Source organism: Myodes glareolus, chromosome 18, assembly GCF_982192425.1.
Source record: "Myodes glareolus chromosome 18, mMyoGla1.1, whole genome shotgun sequence".
NCBI classification, from domain to species: domain Eukaryota; kingdom Metazoa; phylum Chordata; class Mammalia; order Rodentia; family Cricetidae; genus Myodes; species Myodes glareolus.
Genome location: NC_142043.1, coordinates 32,573,362 through 32,593,030, shown reverse-complemented (window position 1 = coordinate 32,593,030; position 19,669 = coordinate 32,573,362). Strand labels below are relative to the sequence as shown.

Below are 19,669 nucleotides of genomic sequence, written 5' to 3'. Positions count from 1 at the left end.
TCTGAAGCTCTCAAATTATACCTTTAATTCTCAACAACGTAAAGCTTGGAGAAGGAAACTTCTTAAAAATGTTGCTATCACTCTGCCTACTAAGATCGATGGCTTATCAATGGCAATTTATCTTGAATGCTAAGATTATGGAATTAACCCAGCATTATTTTACAGCTTTTGATCGAATCAATCCTAGTGATCTACCATATACCAACCTTTAGTTCAACAGGATTGTTAGGAAATGTTCTCTCAGACATTGTGACCACGTGGTGTCTAATCCACTGGATGAGGTAGTTCACCATATTCTGGTATTCAATCCACTTGACTTCAACATCCTAGGCAACAAAACAGCAGGGACAGTTTGAGTCTATGGGTAACTGCACTCATCTGCCATATTCCTGTGAGTGCAGATGTCTTGAAGCTTGACAGAGAGATTCATCAGGTAAACGCTGTCTTAGTTTCCACTCAGCTACAATTCTTTCCATACAAACAAAATTAAGAACATGTTACCAACACTTGGCCACTAATGAGTGTCCAAAAATAGTGGCTGTCTGGGGCACTACATCGAAGAGGCTTCTGAGGCTTCAAAAAATGATCTGATCTGGAAGGTTTCCCAGGGCTCAAGGTAAGGGAAGCAAAGGCTTGTATATATACACCAGGGTAGCCATCTCCTCCGGCCACTGAGCATCTAAGTTCCCTAGTATCTGACACTCAATGAAGTTACAGGAGATGTAGGGACCAGAGAGGGACAGGTTGGATATGATGGGATTTTCAAGTATCCATTAAACAAACTCTCGTAAAAGGAAGAAACCGGAAGGCTGACAATTGCTGTGTAAGGAAGCTTCCAAAGAACGCTTACTAGGAGACAGGATTATGCTCACTGTTGCAATAAAAAAGCAAAACTTTTAAGACATAATATCTGCAGTCAGGAGTTACTGTCTAACTAGGGAGAAGAGGGAATCATTGCAAGAACAGTTAAGTGGCATGCAGGGCAGTGTCTAATGTTCGAAAGACTGAAACAGCATCTACTAAAAACCGGAGGGAAGGATACACATGTGCCTTGCAGCGGTCACCAGAGACTTCTGAGCAGTGAACAGCGAGTGGTAATGTGGTCGGAGCAGGGTGTATAGCATGGATAAAAGATCCAAGTCCCAAAGGAGGCAGGGCACTCACACAGAAATGCTCTATAAGTAATTGGTTAAGACTGCAAACCTGCAGATGGAATTGCTAATAATGATAATTAAAATGCAGTTTTGACTACTGGGCATGTGAATGAATTCAACCAGTCACCCTGCAAACTGGTACTAAAGACATGACAGTAGACAAAAATTAATTTCCCTGTGCAGAGTTAATGCACAGATTGAAAAGCATATGCTATCAAGCCCAGTGCTCCATGAAGGAAGAAGAGGTAGCAAAGGTAAAGGAAGGAGGCACAGGGACCACTCTGCAGCAACAGCTCGGAGCAGTGAACCAGGAACACGCTGCCAGGAGAGCCAAACGGTTAGGATCCTTTTGTGAAAGGCGAGGGGAAGAGAACCAAAACCAGATCTAGAATTAATACAATGGAACAGTGATAGAAGCCATTGGAAAAGGGAGCGCAAGGCTTCCAAGCAATGCATATTCATCTCTATCTCTATCTCTATCTGCTAGAATGAAGGGAGCAGCCTGCAGTAAAGGGGCATCACCCTCAAATGAACACAGCATCCTGTTCACTTCTGGACTGTGTTTGTTCAGCATGGCCATGTCAAAGCACATAGCTGGGTTAGATTTCACAAGCCTTTGAGAAATGGTGACGCTAGTGAGGTCACAGGAGCCAAACTGTGTGTCAGAAACCTAGCTCTGCTCACCTGGTCAAACAGAGACCTTCATCCAGGCAAGTCAGAAAACAACTATCTAGTCAACTTATTTCACAGGGTTTCCAGGACCAACTTTAAGTTGCAGTCTACAGAGAGATGGCCTATCTACACAGATGGGAGACCAGCAGTTGTGAGAGGACAGCAGGTTATCACAGAAATATTTACATCCCAGTGACTCACTACTTTCCTTCACAGATGTGCTGTGACTCTCAAGCACTTTCCTTGATTTGTGACACAGAACAACTTTCTTAGTTACCCTTTAATTTCAATGGCAGAACGACATTGTGAGATGTGTATGTGGTCAGAAAAATAGCGCAGGAGCCCAAATATTTACATAGCATTTAAAATCCATTTTTAAAGTCCTGCACTAATTAGCAAGCAATTCAATTACTGATCATCTACGAACCAACAGCTTAAGTGCAGGAAAACGAATACTCACGTTTGCACCGATGCCTTCACCACCTTCGGGGACTTTGGGAAACGCATCATAGAGGGAGGACACGTAGGTAATTACTGACTTTTCATCTGGTGAAGAGACATCGACATCTAAAGCAGCAACAGAAATGAATTATTTCATGATGCTGACAGATGACTTTCGGCGAGAAGCGCATGCCAGTCAAGGTAGGAGTCAAGAAAACACCTCACCTTCAGGGTCCAGAAGTCTTATAACACCGATTTTTTCAGCTACATAAAAAGCGTGCTCTAAATTTGCAAGGTTGCTTTGAACAGCAACAGTGTTCATGTCTATCAGGTCCGGCCTAGGAAGAAAAGCACACTGTGTTAAGTTTCTTACAGGCCAATTCAACCTGACAGGTGCAAGTATCAGCCTCCTAGATAACAGCACTCGCAAACACCAGTACGACACCCACATTAAATCTGAGGCCACCTTTAAACACTTGGCACTGCTTACTTGTCGCAGAGAAATATAAAGTATAAAAATGTGAGCATATGTAACTTCCCAGATCTATAAATGCCCCGTGATTGGAGCTTGTGACTACATCTGTCCTCCTCAACTGACTGAAGCACCTCTCTTTCACCAGCCAGCATCCTTTTAGGGTCTCCCCAGATGCTGATTTTGTGCTTAGTTTAGAGCCATGACTGTGTCCTGTCTTCTCAGGGTGTCCGATTTGCTGTTGCTGTTTCTAATCCTTTTTCCATTCAAGCCGAGCTGGCCCTGCCTTCTCTGTAAGACAGAGTAGTTCTGTCACTAACTACCACTCTAACCCATCATGACATGTCCCTGAGCTTCTTAGGATGGACTCAGAGCAGCAACAAGGGTATCTCATACTTCATACTTCTTTGCCGAGTAATCTATGGTTCTCTCTCTCTCTCTCTCTCTCTCTCTCTCTCTCTCTCTCTCTCTCTCTGTGTGTGTGTGTGTGTGTGTGTGTGTGTGTGTGTGTGTGTGCATGTAAGATTCTCTCTCAAAGGTTAATTCCAAGATATCAAGGGCCAAGTCCTAATAAATTTCTATAGTTTATCCTCCTACTAAAGTATACATTCATTAAGAAATATCTACAGGTATGTTAGTGAGCATACTGGTTAGTAATTTGACTCACAACATTTCCTTCACCTGTGCATTTACAACCTCCCTCATAATCTTTCTTTCTCCCAGACATATAGACACATATGCACACACACAGCAGGCACAAACACATACACAGCACACATGAACATAAACATACATGCACACACACAAATACACAAAGACAAACATGCACAGACAGAAAGGCAGGCAGATGCACACACACACCACGCACGCAGACAGCACCCGCACCCTCTGATCTCCTTAGAACTTCCCTATCACTTTTTAGAGGAAGACTACTATAATCCCACAGGCTCTTAGGTTTGCTCAAAATAATCCCCAGGGAAACACACCAACAGTGGGTCCTCTATGTGCTCCAGGTGATGTGGGAGGGTAGTAAGTTACTTGGAACACTGCTTAGTAGTCATTTGACAGGAAACTCAAGTGTATCATCAATCTTGAGAAGAAAGGCAAATACAAACGTGTGCTTCTTTTTTGTTTGCTTTTTTAACCTAAAAGAGATGCAGGATTTCACACCCAAAGGAAAAAAATCTATGTGCACTTTTATTAGGACTTAGAAGGGGGTTTTCATAAACTGCAAACGTAGCTCCACTGGCTATTTGTTCACATCCTGAAACATCATCAGAAACTCCTTAGTGACGTCCACATCCACAAGTGTGGGCACACTTTACTGCCGACAGCAGGACATGTAAGGGGCAGCCCTCTACAAATAATACTTAAAAAAAAAATCACAGACCTATGACTTCTACTTCATAGAGTACTGAAGAGGTATGTGCAAAAGTCTAGACCAGGATCTAAAGTTCTTCCAATAAAAACATTGTTTTGCTTCCACAAAATTCAAATTTCCTGGAGAAATAAAAACCAGACTTCAAGTCTGCCAATCTCTGAACAAGAAACAGCATGCCATTATGAGAACCCTGCCATTAGCAAAGAGCGTAAACACTGAGTAATCCCAAGGAGAATGAATAAAGTCATTGAAGAATGAAGTTTTTTGACCAAGAGAATAAAACACAAAACCTCCTTTAGAATGATGTCATTTCAGCACAGAAACAGCTGCCCAGCACAGGGAGTCTGAATAAGCCCCCTCTTCTTTCTTGAACTGAACACTTTACCAGAGCAGTGGCTACAGTGATTGGCCCCTACTATAAGTGTATAGTAGATAAAGTAACTGGGCAAAACAAAGACCTTAGAAGTCTTCAAAATTGTACTGCTACCCTGCTTGGCTGGCCCTGCTAGCCTTTTAGTGGCCTTCCTCCTATGCCTGGAGCACCCAGAGGTGTCCTATCTACCTCCTCCTCTCCTGGCAATCTCATCGGGTAACACAGTCTTTAAAATTTCATCTGTTTGGGGCTAGAGAGATGCCTCAATGGGAAAACGTACTTGCTTTGTCAGCCTGAGTGCTTGTGTTCAATTCCCCAACACCCAAATAAAAGTTGGGTATGGCTTTGTGTGTCTATAACCTCAGCATTGAATGGCAGAGATGGATCCCATATAATCTCAGCATTGGGTGGCAAAGAGAGACGGCTCCCAAATAATACCAACATTGGGTGGCAGAGAGACGGATTCCACATAATCTCAGCACTGGGTGACAGAGAGATAAATCCCAAAAGAGTGGCTGGCCAACAGTAAGCTTCAGTTCAGGAGAGACCCTGTCTCAAGGCTGTAAAGCAGACGCCAACAGAAGACACTCCAGATCCTGCTCTGGTTTCTACATGAGGCTCAAGGCCACACACCTGTATACCACACGCCTCATGCATGCATGCCATTCACAAAAAGAAATTCAGAGGCTTTCCACTTACTGGAGATACTTATTCCCATTGTAAAGCTAATATCTCACTCTTGTGGAATGTTAGAAGGAATTTCATTTTCAACCTGGTTTAAGTTCAAAAAAGGGCACCAGACCACACTGCAGGCACACAAAGGCTATGTGTTCTTACATTCCTCTCTAAGACGCTGAACAGTCCCATTTTATAGGCAATTTTCCTAGTAATATAAAGCAACACTGACAAAAACACATGATAGATGTTTTTATAGGAAAGTGTTTTTATGGACAAGCTCTCAGTTGTTTTTATTATCTTATGACTCAAACCATCATGGGTTATACTTTTTTTAAAACATCATACTCCATCTTTTCTTTTAGAAATGATTACAATTGAGGTGAAGACACGAGAAAATGATATAAATTTTACTGAAAATATAAGATCAAAACAACATGAAATCCTGCTGAAGTGTGATCAGAAAATGCAAACTTGCCAGACGTGGTGGTGCACAGTTAAATCCTGGCACTCAGGAGGCAAAGACGGGCAGACCTCTTATATGAGGTCAGTCTGGTCTATGTACAGAGTTCTAGGCCAGCCAGGGCTACAGTGAGATCCTGTCTTAAAAACTAATTCTACACATGCTTGATATCCCAAATTTACTATAAAAATATAAAGTAAAAATGGATTTAAAAGAGAGCGCTGGTTGGTTAGTTTTTGTTTTCTTGACACAAGCTAGAATCATCAGGGAACAGGCAATGTTAATTGAGAACTGACTCCATCAGGTTGGCTCGTAAGTAAGACTGTGGGAGCATTTTCTGATCAATGGTTAATATGTGAGGACCAAGACTCCTATGTATGAGCGGTGCCACCCCTGTCAGGTGTTCTTGGGTGATATGAGAAGTTGGCTAAACAGGCCATAGAGAGCAAGTCAGTAAGTACTGTTCTTCCATGGCCTCTCCCTGAGGTCTTTCCCTGATTTCTCTCAATGCTGGACTGTAAACTATAAGATGAAATGAATCCTTCCCTCCCCCAGTTGCTTTTGGCCATGGTGTTAATCACAGTAACAGAAATAAAAGAAGGAGAAATGGCTTAAGCTTTTAAGAAATTGCCTTAAGCTTAAGTGTCTGAATAAAATTAATATTTAAAAGTCTGTATAGTACCAATTTTTAAAAAACACTCACTTTAGACAAAAATGTTTACAATCACCCATACATATATGTATACATATTCACATGTGAGACTTACGTACACATAGGAACATATATGGATCGATACATAATTTCAAAATATCTCTCTAGTAACAGTCAAAGCTATCTAAACACTAACATTCCACAGGAGATTTGACCTGGGGTGAGGGATAACCCCAATTTGACTTCCCAGATTCTAGACACTTTATTAGTACAATAACTTATGAGAACTAGGTAGGACGCTGTGGAGAAATAGCCAACAGGGAGGGATACCCAGGTCTTCCTACCTGAATAGCACTTTCTTCTGAAGCTTAGGAAGCTCTAAAGCAGGAGAACAACACAGAAGTTTCAGGAAGCCCTGAAACTGAGCAAATCTTCTCTCCTCCCTCCCCAGGGTTTCATAAACAGTAAAGAGTAACTAAAAGGACAAAGCAGCCGAGTGACTGCAAGGATTGCAGATCAGTCAGCCTGCCTAAAGGCACTCTCCAACATGCTGACCTGTTGAGCGATCTGAATGCCCTGCAGTGAGCTGCAAACTTTCAGAAGGTGTCAGCCATGCTGAGCTGGGCCTTCTGTGATGCTGCTGTCTTTGAGTCATTCCTGACACTGTAGGTAACCCCTCACCCATATTCCTGTTGATAGCCCCGGTGTGTGTGTGTGTGTGTGAGTGTGTGTGTGCGTGAGTGTGATATCTCTCCATGTCAGCATTGTTTATCTCTCTGTGTGTGAGTGTGGAGTGTGTATGTGTGTGAGTGTGATACCTCTCCAGGTTAGCATTGTGCCTCTCTAATAAGTTGAATTTTCCTTTGAAGCTACACTCTTTCTTAAAATTTGGATCTTATTTTATTTCCTTAAAATAAAATCAGTTTATTCCCTTTAACTCAGAAATGAAAACAGCAGATAGCTATTATAAGGAAGCCCTCAAACAGTTTTTATTAGCACAGAACTCCACAGTATAAATGCAAACACAAAGAACACACAAATACTAACATTGCCTTTTGCTTTCTCCCCTTGGTACAACACTAGAGACTGTGTTGAACTCCTTTCTAGTGTTTATTTTTATTGTTTAAGCCAGAAGCCAAGATACAGACTATTGAGGGGGGCGTGTCGCATGAATTGGTCAAACTCTGAAGTACATAGCAAAATTATTGGGTCTGTAGTACAAGACAGATTTTTTAAAATTAGAATTAAAAACAATAGTTAAAACAGAGTGGTTTGAAATAATACAATCATCTAAAAAGACAGTAGGGAATAATTTCCAATATCAACTCAAAGTGGCTTCTAGCTGCTGGGGGAAGATCCTTCACTGGGTCGCATGCAGTCACGATGATGGTTACTTTTAACTGTCATTTGACACAACCTAGAATGGCCTGGGTAGAGTCTCAATGTGGGACTGTCCAGATCAGAGTGGCCTGTGCAAAGGAGGTGGGTGAGATGGGAGGTTGCTGCCTTTAAAAAGCCTTAAATGATGGGAAGAAGCCAGTTTAAGAATGGCGTTAACACTAAAGCTAACGCAATTGCTTCACTGGTAAGTCAGGGAGACTGCAGGGTGTGGGGGCATTTAGCTGGATGAGAAAGCAGCTGCAAGAGCTCAGCGGCTCTGGGGAGACCTTCTGTGCTGCACATGGACAACAGGAAGGATATCCTGGACAAAACCCTATTGGAGGCTCCACCTGGTGGGATATGAATTTCTTTAAAAGAATCCTAAAGGCATTCCCTGCTCCTCGGAGGGGGACAGCACACAAGCTGGTATGGCTGTGGGCTAAGGAGACTACAACTCAGGTTGGCATTAGTATTGAACGATATTAGAAGCAAAGCCTGCCTGGAACTGATTTTAAAGGCACAAAGGACACAGGACTGAGGATGGTTGTGGAGAGCAGCGGGGTCTGGAACTGTTGGGAGTCCCTGAGAGTTGGCAACATGAAGCTGGGAAGGCGAAGCTTCTGCTGGAATGGAGACTCTGGACACTGCAGAAGCCAGGGATGTGGGCTTGGCCAAGGAGAACCTCAGGTGTTTGGGAATGGAGCCTGCCTGAGCCTAAACGGACAGCTGGATATGCTGCAGGTGGGCAGGGGCAGAGGACAGTCACCCTTTGATGCCCAGCAGGTTACCTTATAAGCCCCAAAGGGCAACGGTGGAGCTGCATGCAGGTTTGCCATTTGCACTGCTGGATTTTCCTTTTGTTTTTGATCTGATTGTTCCTATGTCCCTCTTCTTCACTTTTGGAGTAAGAGTATTTATTTACTCTGTGCCAACACATTTTGGAAATAATTATCTTGTTTTTGATAACAGGAGCTCACAGTTATGAGACAGGACTTTTAAAGGTAGACTATATCTTATAAAAACAAACAAGCAAACATGAGATTTTTGAGATTGAAGGTGAAAGGTTATAGCTTAAAGTGGTATTTTCTGTTCCAGGTTGATAAGGGGTGGAGTCACAATGGTTGCTTTTATTTGTCACCTTGACAGAACTGCTCACCTGGGAAGAGCGTCTCAGTGCAGGGCTGTCTAGATTGGGTTGGCCTGAGGGCGTGTCTGTGGCGGGGGTGGGGGTGGGGAGTGGGAGGAGGATTGGGTCCTGGATTGTGCAGGAGTGAAGAGACCAAGCTGAGCACCAAGCACGTCTGCTCATATTCTCTCTGCTCCCAAGCACAGACGTGATGTGGCTGGCCACCGCAGGGCCTGCCACTGTGACTTCCCTGAAATGCTGGACAACATATAATCTAGACGTGCAGGCTGAACTCAACCCTTTCTCCACCAGTGCTTTGGTCCCTGCACGGTGTTTTAGCATCACTGCAACAGAAACAGGGGGTCACACACGCTGAAGTGGTCTATACATGGAAGGTGGTGATGGCTACACAACAACGTACTTAATGCCACCTACACCTCACTGAAAAATAGCTAAGAGGGGACATCTTATGAATCTCTTATCACAAATTAGGCTTTTACTTATTGAAAGACAAATTTAATATAATTGAGAGAGAAGGCCATGTTAAGGAAAAACAATAACTACGACAAAAAACCACAGAGCTCTGATGCAGGTGTCCTGTGATCTCAACCTGATTGATTTGTTCTGTTTCCTCAGGATACACATAGTACACAACTCTACTTACTACAGCAAAAACCAGGAGTCACACAAGCTGGAACAAAACCACTTAGAATTCCAGCTACACCCATGGAGCACTGGGAAATGTGGTGGCTGTGGCAGGTAGGGGATTCCCATCTGCCGCTGGGCCAAGGCTCAAGAACCCACGTGGGTTTCCCACGGTCTCAAGAGGATTTGGGAGAAAGCAGATGTAAAACCAAGCAGGAAGAATAATGTACACAGGCTAGGATGCACCTATTGTCACAGCACAGTGCCACGAAAATGCACCAGGAGAAGAGGTAACTGGATGCTTTGAGCATGCAGATACACAGCTCTTCCCAACACAGCAGCGAGTCTACTCCCCCCACTTACAGGGGATTTAACCTAACCCACCACATTCCAGGTGATGCAATGCTGAGAACAGGCAGAGGTGTGTGGAGAGTGGAGCACATCAGGATGTCCTCGCCCAGCAGTGAGAACACAGAGAAAACTCATCTGTAACTCCAGCTGGAGGAAACCTGAGTGCAGGCAGCGCAGGTAGGAGCAGAAGCGGGGGAGCATGGAAAGACGGCAAGGCTGGCACGAGCAAGGGGCCAAAAGTGGATTCACAGGAACCTCTTACAGGATTGCAAACTTTTTTCCCTAGGAACTACAGAAAGCCATTAAACTGCATTAAATAGGATTATAATAAGAGAGTAAACGATCAGGTCTGAGACCAGACATGGAAATTTAAAATGGTTCAGATATCATCATAGAATTAGGGTTGGAGACCATGGTGGCTTGCAGAGGAATGGCAGAGATGGGGAGAGGAAGAGGGACCAAAAGATCATATCCACAGCACCCTGTTCTGTAATGCAGATTGCAGTAACTAAAGCTGTAAATATGGCTGAGAGAAAAGAGGGAAGGGAAGGGAAAGGGCCGGACCCACAACAGAGAAAACACTCCAATACAGCAGGTAAGAGAGAAGAAACAAACGCTCAAGAGGCCAAACATTGACAAGTAAGACCAGACCTGGAATTGTACAGATTTAACCACATGGAAGTCACCCAAGGCCCTACAAGTGTTGGAGTGGATTATGGACTCAGACTCAGAGTAAGCACAGTGGAGAAATAAGTATCAAGAGAAAAAATGAAGACAGATGACTCTTCCAAAAAGACTAGTTGAGAATGAAAAAAAACCACCCCTAAAACACACACACACACACACACACACGCGCACGCACGCTGCTGTGTGCACGTGCTGGCACACACAAATAATGGGGTTGTAGAAGAACACGTCTATAGATTCTTTTATTGGCAGAAACTACCAACATACTTAAAATCCATTGAGAAAGATCAACTGGAGGGAAAAGTCAAATAACCCAGGAGAACAGAGGTGAGAGGAGGCAAAGCACAGCAGCGGGGGCACCAGACAGGTGGACCACGATGGCTGTGCTTCACAGGAGTACAAGAGATGAAGATGGGTGCAAGGAGGTGGGGGTATATCCGGAAGAGAGAATAAAGTCTTTATACCTACTGGTGTCCACTTTCCCTGAGAGCAGACACCAGCTCATCTGTTAAGGGTAACGAGGTGAGGAACAGAGGAAGAAGTAATACAATGGACAGGGAGACTAAGAGTCAGACATCCCAGCCTGCTCCCACTCAGGCTCTACCCTGACGTGTGACATTCCACGGTGCGCATCACAGCTTAGGGACAAGCACAGGCAAGGCTGGGCTCATGCAGGAGCAGGCTTTGCTCAGAAAAATGACACACACTCAGCAGTTTGCAAAGAAGAGATTCATCCTATGAAGTTTTAATATAAAGACAAAGAAAACCCCACTGCAATTACCCAGAGTACAGCCTTAATACAGCTCTGCTGGAGAACATATTCCCCACACAAAGACACGTCCTGCAGCACAGGTTACATAACATCATCTTTTCAACAGATCACACAGTAAGCACATACATTCCCTATGCCTCACTTCTCCCGAGACAGCACAGCAGTTACCATAACAAATTCCTGAAGATGACTGTTCGGATCAAATCATGTTCAGACTTCACACACTCTAATTGTTCTTATTGGAGCAATGAGCGCCTCACCTCCTTCCCTCCCCACCCATCCCTCCAAGGTCTGTAAGCTGTCTCCTCCCCTGTCCCCCAGCAAATAAACATGGCTTGCAGAAGAACCACATGGAGTTATGTAACAAGGGTGTAGGCATCCTTTTATGCACATATTTGGGCACACATAATATTGAGAGAATCAAGGCCAAGAACTCCTAGGTAGCAACAGGATATGAAGATAGTTTTCTCTTGTTCTCAAAACTAGGTGTTAATTTCAAATATTCTATCTTTTCCCCCCTACAAAGTACCACACTATTAACAAGGCAGACAGCAAAGATTAGAAGCACTATAATTTAGTGCAAGCTTTGTTGGTACTTCAAAATTAAAATCTAGCAATTGTGATAATTAAAAGGTAATTAAACAATTATAATCACTTCCATACTGTCTCCTAAACTTGAATAGGTCCAGAGAAAATTGCTGGCTTTAACCAAGAGGGACCTCCTTCTAGTACCTGCAGGTTGAGTGAACTGCTCAGATCTTATCTGTAAAAAATCCAAAACCTCCCCCAGAGAGGTGAGAATCAACTTATTTTCATTGTATTAAAATTAACAACTTCAATTACTTCACATCACACAATAAGTTGAGACTATGAACCTCTAAATAAGTCAAAGCCAAGAAGTTGAGAAGCAAACAAATGGGCCCAGGGAAGGATACCCAGGCCCAGCCCGCTCCTCTGGGGAAAGAGGATACTGAAGGGAAGCAGGATGAAGAAAGGAGCTCAGAGACAGCAAGGCTTGGGTCAGCATCCAGCTGCGCTCTCCAGTAAGTGCTCTATTGTCACAGGCTCAAGGACAGCTCACAGGGAGAAGGGGGACTAGTGCTTGCCACAGGCTGCATGAATCTCAGGCACTGCAGACTGCATGCTTGTACTGTATCATGGCAGCCTCTACTGTTGGCATCCTAGAGTGTGTGTGTGTGTGTGTGTACGCATACGCGTGTGAATGAACATATGTGTGAAAGCTGAGAGGATACTGGGCGTCTTCCTCTATCCCATTCTACCTATTTTCTAAGACAGGGACTCTCGTTAAGCTGGAAGCTCACCATTTCAGCTAGGCTGGCCCAGGATTCTCCTAGGATCTCCCTGTCTCCATCACCTAATGCTGGGGTCACTGGCACATGCAGTCATGTGCCAGTACTTTCGTGTGGGTACTGGTAATTTGAACTCAGGTCACCTTGCTTTCACAGCAAGCACCTCTACCCACCAAGCCACCTGCCCAGGAGTAGCATTCTAACTTTTTAAGTGGTCACGTCACTCTGAAATGTGCCCCTGCCCAATTCACGGTCCTCCTCTCAGCTCATAAAAGACCTGTGTTTTGAAGAACATCGTGAACATCAAACACAGAAAAACATGCCTATGACTTCAGCGTTAGTGTGTCTTTAAGAAATCAATGGAAATAATTTGGTAAAGCGGAGAATGGGAGGCAAGGTTCTCAGACCTAGCAGAATACAACTAAAAAATCGAGATACACTTCTTTCTCAAAAGCCTCATGGCAGGGAAACGATACAGACCCAGGACCTTATCCTACACAGATCCACACATTTGCCCAGCACACAAAGTTAAATTCAACATTTTGATGCAAAATCCAAAAAAAGTGTTTACTAATTATGCATTTTAAATAAACTATGTTCTATTCACAGAACAGAATACTATGTGGCACCTCAAGGGAAATCACATAGAAGAAAAGTGGGGGACTATGTCAGGTAGTGTATACTGGAGACTTCAAGGCTTATTGGGCTTCTATGGGACCAGCTGCACAGGTCACCCTCCTGGTACGGCCATGAATCACCTCCGTGTTCTGTCTCAAGAATGGAAGCAGCAGAACAAGGTGACCGCTGACTTCACATCCTTAAGGATCTGTTGTCCTTCCTAACCCAAGGCTCGTCACTGGGTATCTCTGTGAATTAGTCCGGGCAAGAGGTCAAGGAACACAGAAACAAAATGAAACAGGCTGGAATTTCCTCTGATACTTATTTGCCAAACTATACCCCCACCAAATTACGTGTAAAAATAGATGCAATAAAAACGGCAACCAGATTTATGCCACTAAGCCATGTTCCTTATTTGGATACAAACGAATTCTTTTCCATGCAGTGCACACTGGCTCTTTAAGGGCTTGAAATGTGTTAATAGTTAGCAGTGACCAGTTTTTTTCCTCTGAGCACAATCACTCTGAGTTCATTTTGTAAATGAACAATTTGGTTGGCCTTCAAAATGAAATACTTTTTGCTGTTGCTGTTCGGTCTTGGTACTAGTAAGGACCAGCATTTCTGGCCGCAGGAAGCAGAGCCTCTAACAGCCAGGTGTGTATACACACCCTCCTGTGTCAGGACTCAGCCTGAGGACAGAGGGAAAGGAACTGCCAGTCAACACTAAACCACCTTCCACTGAGAACATTTCAACCCCTGGAGGGCCTCCTCCCAGCACTGAACCAGTCCAATCCGGTTTTGTTTCTAAGGAGTGACAGAATCCAAGAATGAGAGTGACTCACCAGCCTGCGGGTCATAGGATTAAACAAATGACTCTGGCCACAGGCTTGGGGGGGGGGGGGGAGGGATTTACCCAATTAAAAAACTGTTAAACTTTTAATATGATGAAGCATAGCAGTCCCAATAAATTTTAATTGAAAATGCAAATTATGAGCAAAATAATTAATACTAAATTATGTCCTTCTTAATTAGAAAGTAGTTTAAAGGACACGCTCTTGTAAACTATTGCCTAAATTTCCCAGTTTTAATTGGCTAATATGTTTAAAACATGCCCATGGAAAGAATGCAGAGACTTCGCAGGAGATTGAAATAAATGAGTGGATAAATTAAAACAAGAACAGGACAGGCAGAAACTAGTAAGCAGAAATGAACCCCCGCGCTCAGCTTTCTGGCCCTGAGATCCTGAGTTTTTCCACCTTGTTCTGCAGAGTCTCAGGGCCAAGCTGCATTTCTCCAAGGTCTCTGAGGGAATGCTTACTCGGCTGCTCTCTGTGGAACCTGGCTTTCCGGAAGTCCAGAGAGACTGACTGAAGTTAGTTCAAGGGCAGAACTTCAAGCACACAGTCAGAGCCCTACCCCATTTGAATAGGGACCAGAGCACACCTAGGGCTGAAGCAAGGCTGAAGCTCTCTCTCCACCTCTGAGGAATGTCGGGTACTCTGCGCCTCCACCCTAACTCTCCCCGTTAGAGAACATGCGGGATGCGCTGGCTAGTGGTTCTCCACTAATTCTTCGCATCCCCTACTCAGGGAATGCTCCTGCCACAATCTTTTCATCCAAACTCACCAAACCCAGTCTTCACTGCTATTCTTCTGAGCGACAAAGTTCTGAGCTTATTAACTGGGAGGAGTGTTTCAAATCTCCCAAGATTTTACTATAGATCAAAGTGTTCAAGTTATTTGATCTGAACACACAAAATAGGCAGGCATATGGCATTTTTATTATTTCAACTCTTTCCGCTGAAAACCAAATATAACAAATAGAAGCTCCTAGAAGGAACCGGGAACAGCAACAAAATCTCCTAACAAGATTTAACTGTGGGAAATTAATTTACCCGTAATCTATTAAAAACAAACCCAAGTTTTCTTTTGAATTTCCCTGTTCTTTATAATCTCCCTACTTTCTCATTGTTGTTACCTGGACCATAATCTAGGCTTTTTATCTCTTCCAGATAATGTGACATATTAACATGATAGAATTTGTGATTTTGCTCTTACTTAAGCTAAGTATTTTAATATGCTTTAATTTTTAACTGTTCTTAACATATTACATATTTTCATTGTTAGCTAATCCTAAATTAAGCAACTAACATTGTCGCTCAATAATTTACAGGAAACAAAAACCTGAGTTGGCAGTTATAGACATGCACGCATTTCCATGGATCTCTGCTAGCTCCCATTAGACTTTAAGGTCACATGACTGCATTGCTCAGGTCAACACTCCCATCTTTAAAAATTGTTAGCATATAGAAATTATGTCAGTAATGGCAAGATCCAGAACATTCATTATTTCTTAAAAGGTATATAATGTTGAGCATATTAGAAAGCATTTGAACATTTTTTATTATTGACAAAAATGAAGACACAGCTATTTCATGAGACTTTGTTTGTTTTTTTTGTATCCCTGGCTGTCCTAGAATTCACTCTGCAGACCAGGCTAGTCTTAAACTCAGAAATACACCAGCCTCTGCCTCCCAAGTTCTGGGATTAAAGGTGTACGCCACCATGGCCCAGCTTGATAATTTTTTTTTTCAAACTAAAGTATTTATTTTTATTATAGTACAGATTTCTGCTGGAGCAGAAACATCTACCTACATGGTCTGCACGTGTTTTGTGAGTGCTTATCCTCTAAAACTATGTTCTTTTTACCTCTGTGGGCAGTTTTAATATACAAAATCAACATTACCTTTAAAATTCCTCTACATTTAATTTCGTATAATAGTTATCTGGAGATAAAAATTAGAAAGCTAACCTATGTAAAAGTTTTAGGATACTGAATTGTTAATAACATACTGTTTACTTAGGTTAGCAAACCTGTTTATTTTTAAATATTCTAGATACAATTCTAATAAAAATTATGGTAAGCTATCTAAAACAATTTACTTGACCAGTAGCTTTTCACAAAATAGTTTATATTCATCCAAAATTTTGAGTGTGTGTGTGTGTGTGTGTGTGTGTGTGTGTGTGTGTACAACAAAACCAAAGGATGTTTGAAAATACCATAAGGAAACCTATTACTCTGTGTGTAATTTCAAAGCTTAGAAATCTGTCATGATTCTGCATTTATGCCAGATCAATATTTCTAAATCCTTAGATATTTAATATGAAAGTCTTACTAAATCACCATGTGAAGTAATAGTTGCTTACTTTGGAAAGACATATTTGTATTTTCAACCCCTAGTCTTTCTAGGGTGCGAGAACCTGATCTACATTACAAACAGTCTCCTAGCCACCTCAGCCATCTACCCTGGCCACTGCAGTCATCCCTGTCTCTGATGGTCCTCTAACAACTACCTATTTGCTTTGAAAACAGGTCCATGAGCTAGCTCAGATAAGTTTTATTACTGAAGCAAAATGGAATCCAATAGATAGTAAAGCTTCTTATCCAAATAAATACAAGAGATGAAACCATACTAAATAGAGGCTTCCACAGATATCTTAAATGCATTAAAACTGTATGGGAATAGATAAGTAAAACCAACTGCTCCTAAATTATCATGACTGTTAATATCTAAAATCTCACTTATGTTGATACTTTCCTTGGTATTTTGGAGTAAATTAAGGTATTAAGAAGTAAGAAATAAGACTGGAGAGATGGTTCAGAGGTTAAGAGCACTGGCTACTCTTCCAGAGGTCCTGAGTTTAATTCCCAGCAACCATCTGGTGGTTCACAACCATCTATGAGTTCTGGTGCCCTCTTCTGGAGTGCAGGCATGCATGCACACAGGCAGAACCATGTATACTTAATAAATGAATAAATGTTTAAAATTAATCTAAACTTTGACAAAGAAGGTAAGAAAGAAACAGGCAAGTCAAGCCTGTTTAGTTCTTACACACACCGGAGGAAAGGGACTCCAGTTGCTTTCTTAAGAAAGGCCCCAAAGCTTTAAAACACCTCTTACAGACTTAGGCTTCTTTCAGTGAAAGAAACCAAGTATGGGACACAGAATACTGTAACAGAAGAGACCTTGCAAGCTTAAAGCTGGAATTCAATTTTACCAGGAATTCTAGAGAAGAAAAAGAACTACGATCCCAATGTCTGGGCTGGAGAGGGGATGGCTCTGTGGCTCTGAGCAGGCTGCTGCTCTTCCAGAGGACCTATGCCACACAAAAGTTTACAACCCTGTTCTTCTGACGTCCAAGGCAAGCTAGTGGCATACAAACACAAATCACTCATAAACATAAGATATTGTGTTTAAAAAGATCCCATTTCTCACCCAAAGCAATGACAGTCAATTTAATTTCTCTTAAAATTTTTAGGATCTCTGATGTACAGTGACTTATTTAAGTAATTAGAAAAAACACATATGGATGCCAGTTTGCTCACATAATCCTTAATGAGTACTGAAGAAACAGTTTTCAGAGAACGAGAGAGAAAAAGAGAGAGAGAGAGAAAGAGAGAGAGAAAGAGAAAATGAAAGAGAGAAAGAGCGATATTATTCTCTCCATCTAACTTCCTATTTTTTTTTTTTTATAGACAAGGTCTTGCTATGGAACCCAGGCTGGTTTCAAATTCAGCTTCCTGAATGCTGACATTATGGGCTACCATGGTCAATATAGGTATCAATAATTTTAAAGCAGATGATTTTAGAAAAGCTAGTCTCTAAAAATGTCCTTATACTACCCAAAAGATTTCAGAGAAGGAGCTCCACGGTCTTCCAGTGTTGAATGCCTGAGACAGGCAGGGCATCACTGGATATGTCTGTGCTACCGTGTGACTCAGTATCTGCACTGTACCCTAGACAAGGGCAGGCAGGTTGACCCAGGTTTTCTTCCAAATTCAGCAACCTCCACCCACCTCTATCCCAAAGTTGTTTCATCAAGGAAGGAGGCTATCAGACTGTTTAAAAATATGCATTGTTGAGTGTGGACCCATGAAGAGTTCATCACTGTTTTTGACTATAATTGACTATAATTTTTATTATAGTCAATGCCTTTTTCAGTTTAGTAAGGTTATAGCTTAGACTTAACATATTTGTGACTGCATTTGGATCTTCAATATGACACATTCTTTGTAAAATCAAGGAAAATAATTTAACATATTTGTGACTGCATTTGGTTCTTCAATATGACACATTCTTTGTAAAATCAAGGAAAATAATGGAGGTTAAACCCACAGTTTTCAATAAACATTTTCTGTGAATTTAGTTTCTAGTGAGATAGTAAAAGCACAGACTCAAGAGCTAGCCTGCCAGGTTTGCATCCCAAGTCCACCACCTGCTAGTCTTGTGACTAGGCAAATATTTACCCAGTATCTTGACTTCACATATAACTATGGAGACAAGAGGGGATGTTGTGAGAATTAATGATTAGAACAATGCTAGACACTCAGTGTTAATTCGAATGTTAACAGTAAGACTTAATCATTTTCATAAGAAAACGGTTCACCAAGCCCAGATCAGCTGTCCAACTACCCCTTAGAATGACAAAATGGTATGACTTGGAAATTCATGGGTTGTTAAGCCTGTGAACTATAAACCTTTGTTTTTCTACTCATCAGTTCCCTATAGATAAAAATCTAGATCATTGACCTTAATACCTGCTAAGTTATAGAAAAAAAATCCACACATAATACAGCTCTGTTGTTCTCTGTCTACCAGTCATGTTCCCCCCTCTGTGTGTGTGTGTGTGTGCATGCGTGTGTGTGTGTGTGTTCATCTGTCGGTGTATGTGTCTATCTCCGTGTCTCTCTCTGTGTACACATGCATTATAGTTTAGAGTACTAACTCAGCAGTGGGCCTACGCTGTCTTTCATTTTATCTTGACTTTCTCTCTGCTATGCACATGAACTGCTTTTTCAATAGTAACATGTTACTTAAAATGTTAGAAATAAAATATTTACACTAGGGAAAACACACAGATTCCATACCTGTATTTATGAATGATGGCATTAAATAGTTTCCCATCTCTCCAGCAGGTAGTGAAATTTTCACACCGTACTCCAGCATAACCTTCTGTTGCCTGCTGTGTCCACAGGAGCAACCTTTCTTTCGCAGACATGTCCTCTGACTCTCCAGTTACATGAATATCTGATATCTAAATATAACAGAAGCATTAAATCATTAGGAAGGAAGGAAGAAGCTGAGAGAGTAAAAATCTACTATGTCCCAAGTACTCACATCCTATTTTCTTTGATCCTTGCAACTCTTGTTTTTTATACTAAATATATTTCCCCTGTTTTCAGAGGAAAACTGAATTTCAAGCAGGCTTCTGGATTTGACATATCTGTGTCCAAGTTAAAATCATCCAATTTATTTTTAAGTGTAAAGCACACGGATTTTACAAGGATAAACAACAAAACCCTGCCACGCAGAGGGACTCAGACCACTCCAAGCTGAGGCAGCACAATGAATTATTGTAAGAGAAACAAGTAAAACAGAATTCCCAGAAATCTTCATGTAGCAGCATGCTAACACACAAAGTGTGAAAAATACAGCT

General features: G+C 42.0%; 1 protein-coding gene across 20 annotated transcripts in view; it reads right to left on the bottom strand.

Moving 5' to 3' along the window:
- The window catches only part of Dst (dystonin), a 408,649-nt gene that overhangs the window by 153,793 nt on the left and 235,187 nt on the right, over positions 1-19,669 (bottom strand). For all 20 annotated transcript variants that reach the window (XM_048430395.3, XM_048430401.3, XM_048430399.3 and 17 more), the window contains 4 exons: positions 19,101-19,267; positions 2,493-2,605; positions 2,287-2,393; positions 207-326 (listed from right to left, as the gene is read on the bottom strand). In XM_048430395.3, the coding sequence (XP_048286352.3) occupies positions 207-326; positions 2,287-2,393; positions 2,493-2,605; positions 19,101-19,267 (507 nt within the window). The remainder of the gene's footprint in view (positions 1-206; positions 327-2,286; positions 2,394-2,492; positions 2,606-19,100; positions 19,268-19,669) is intronic.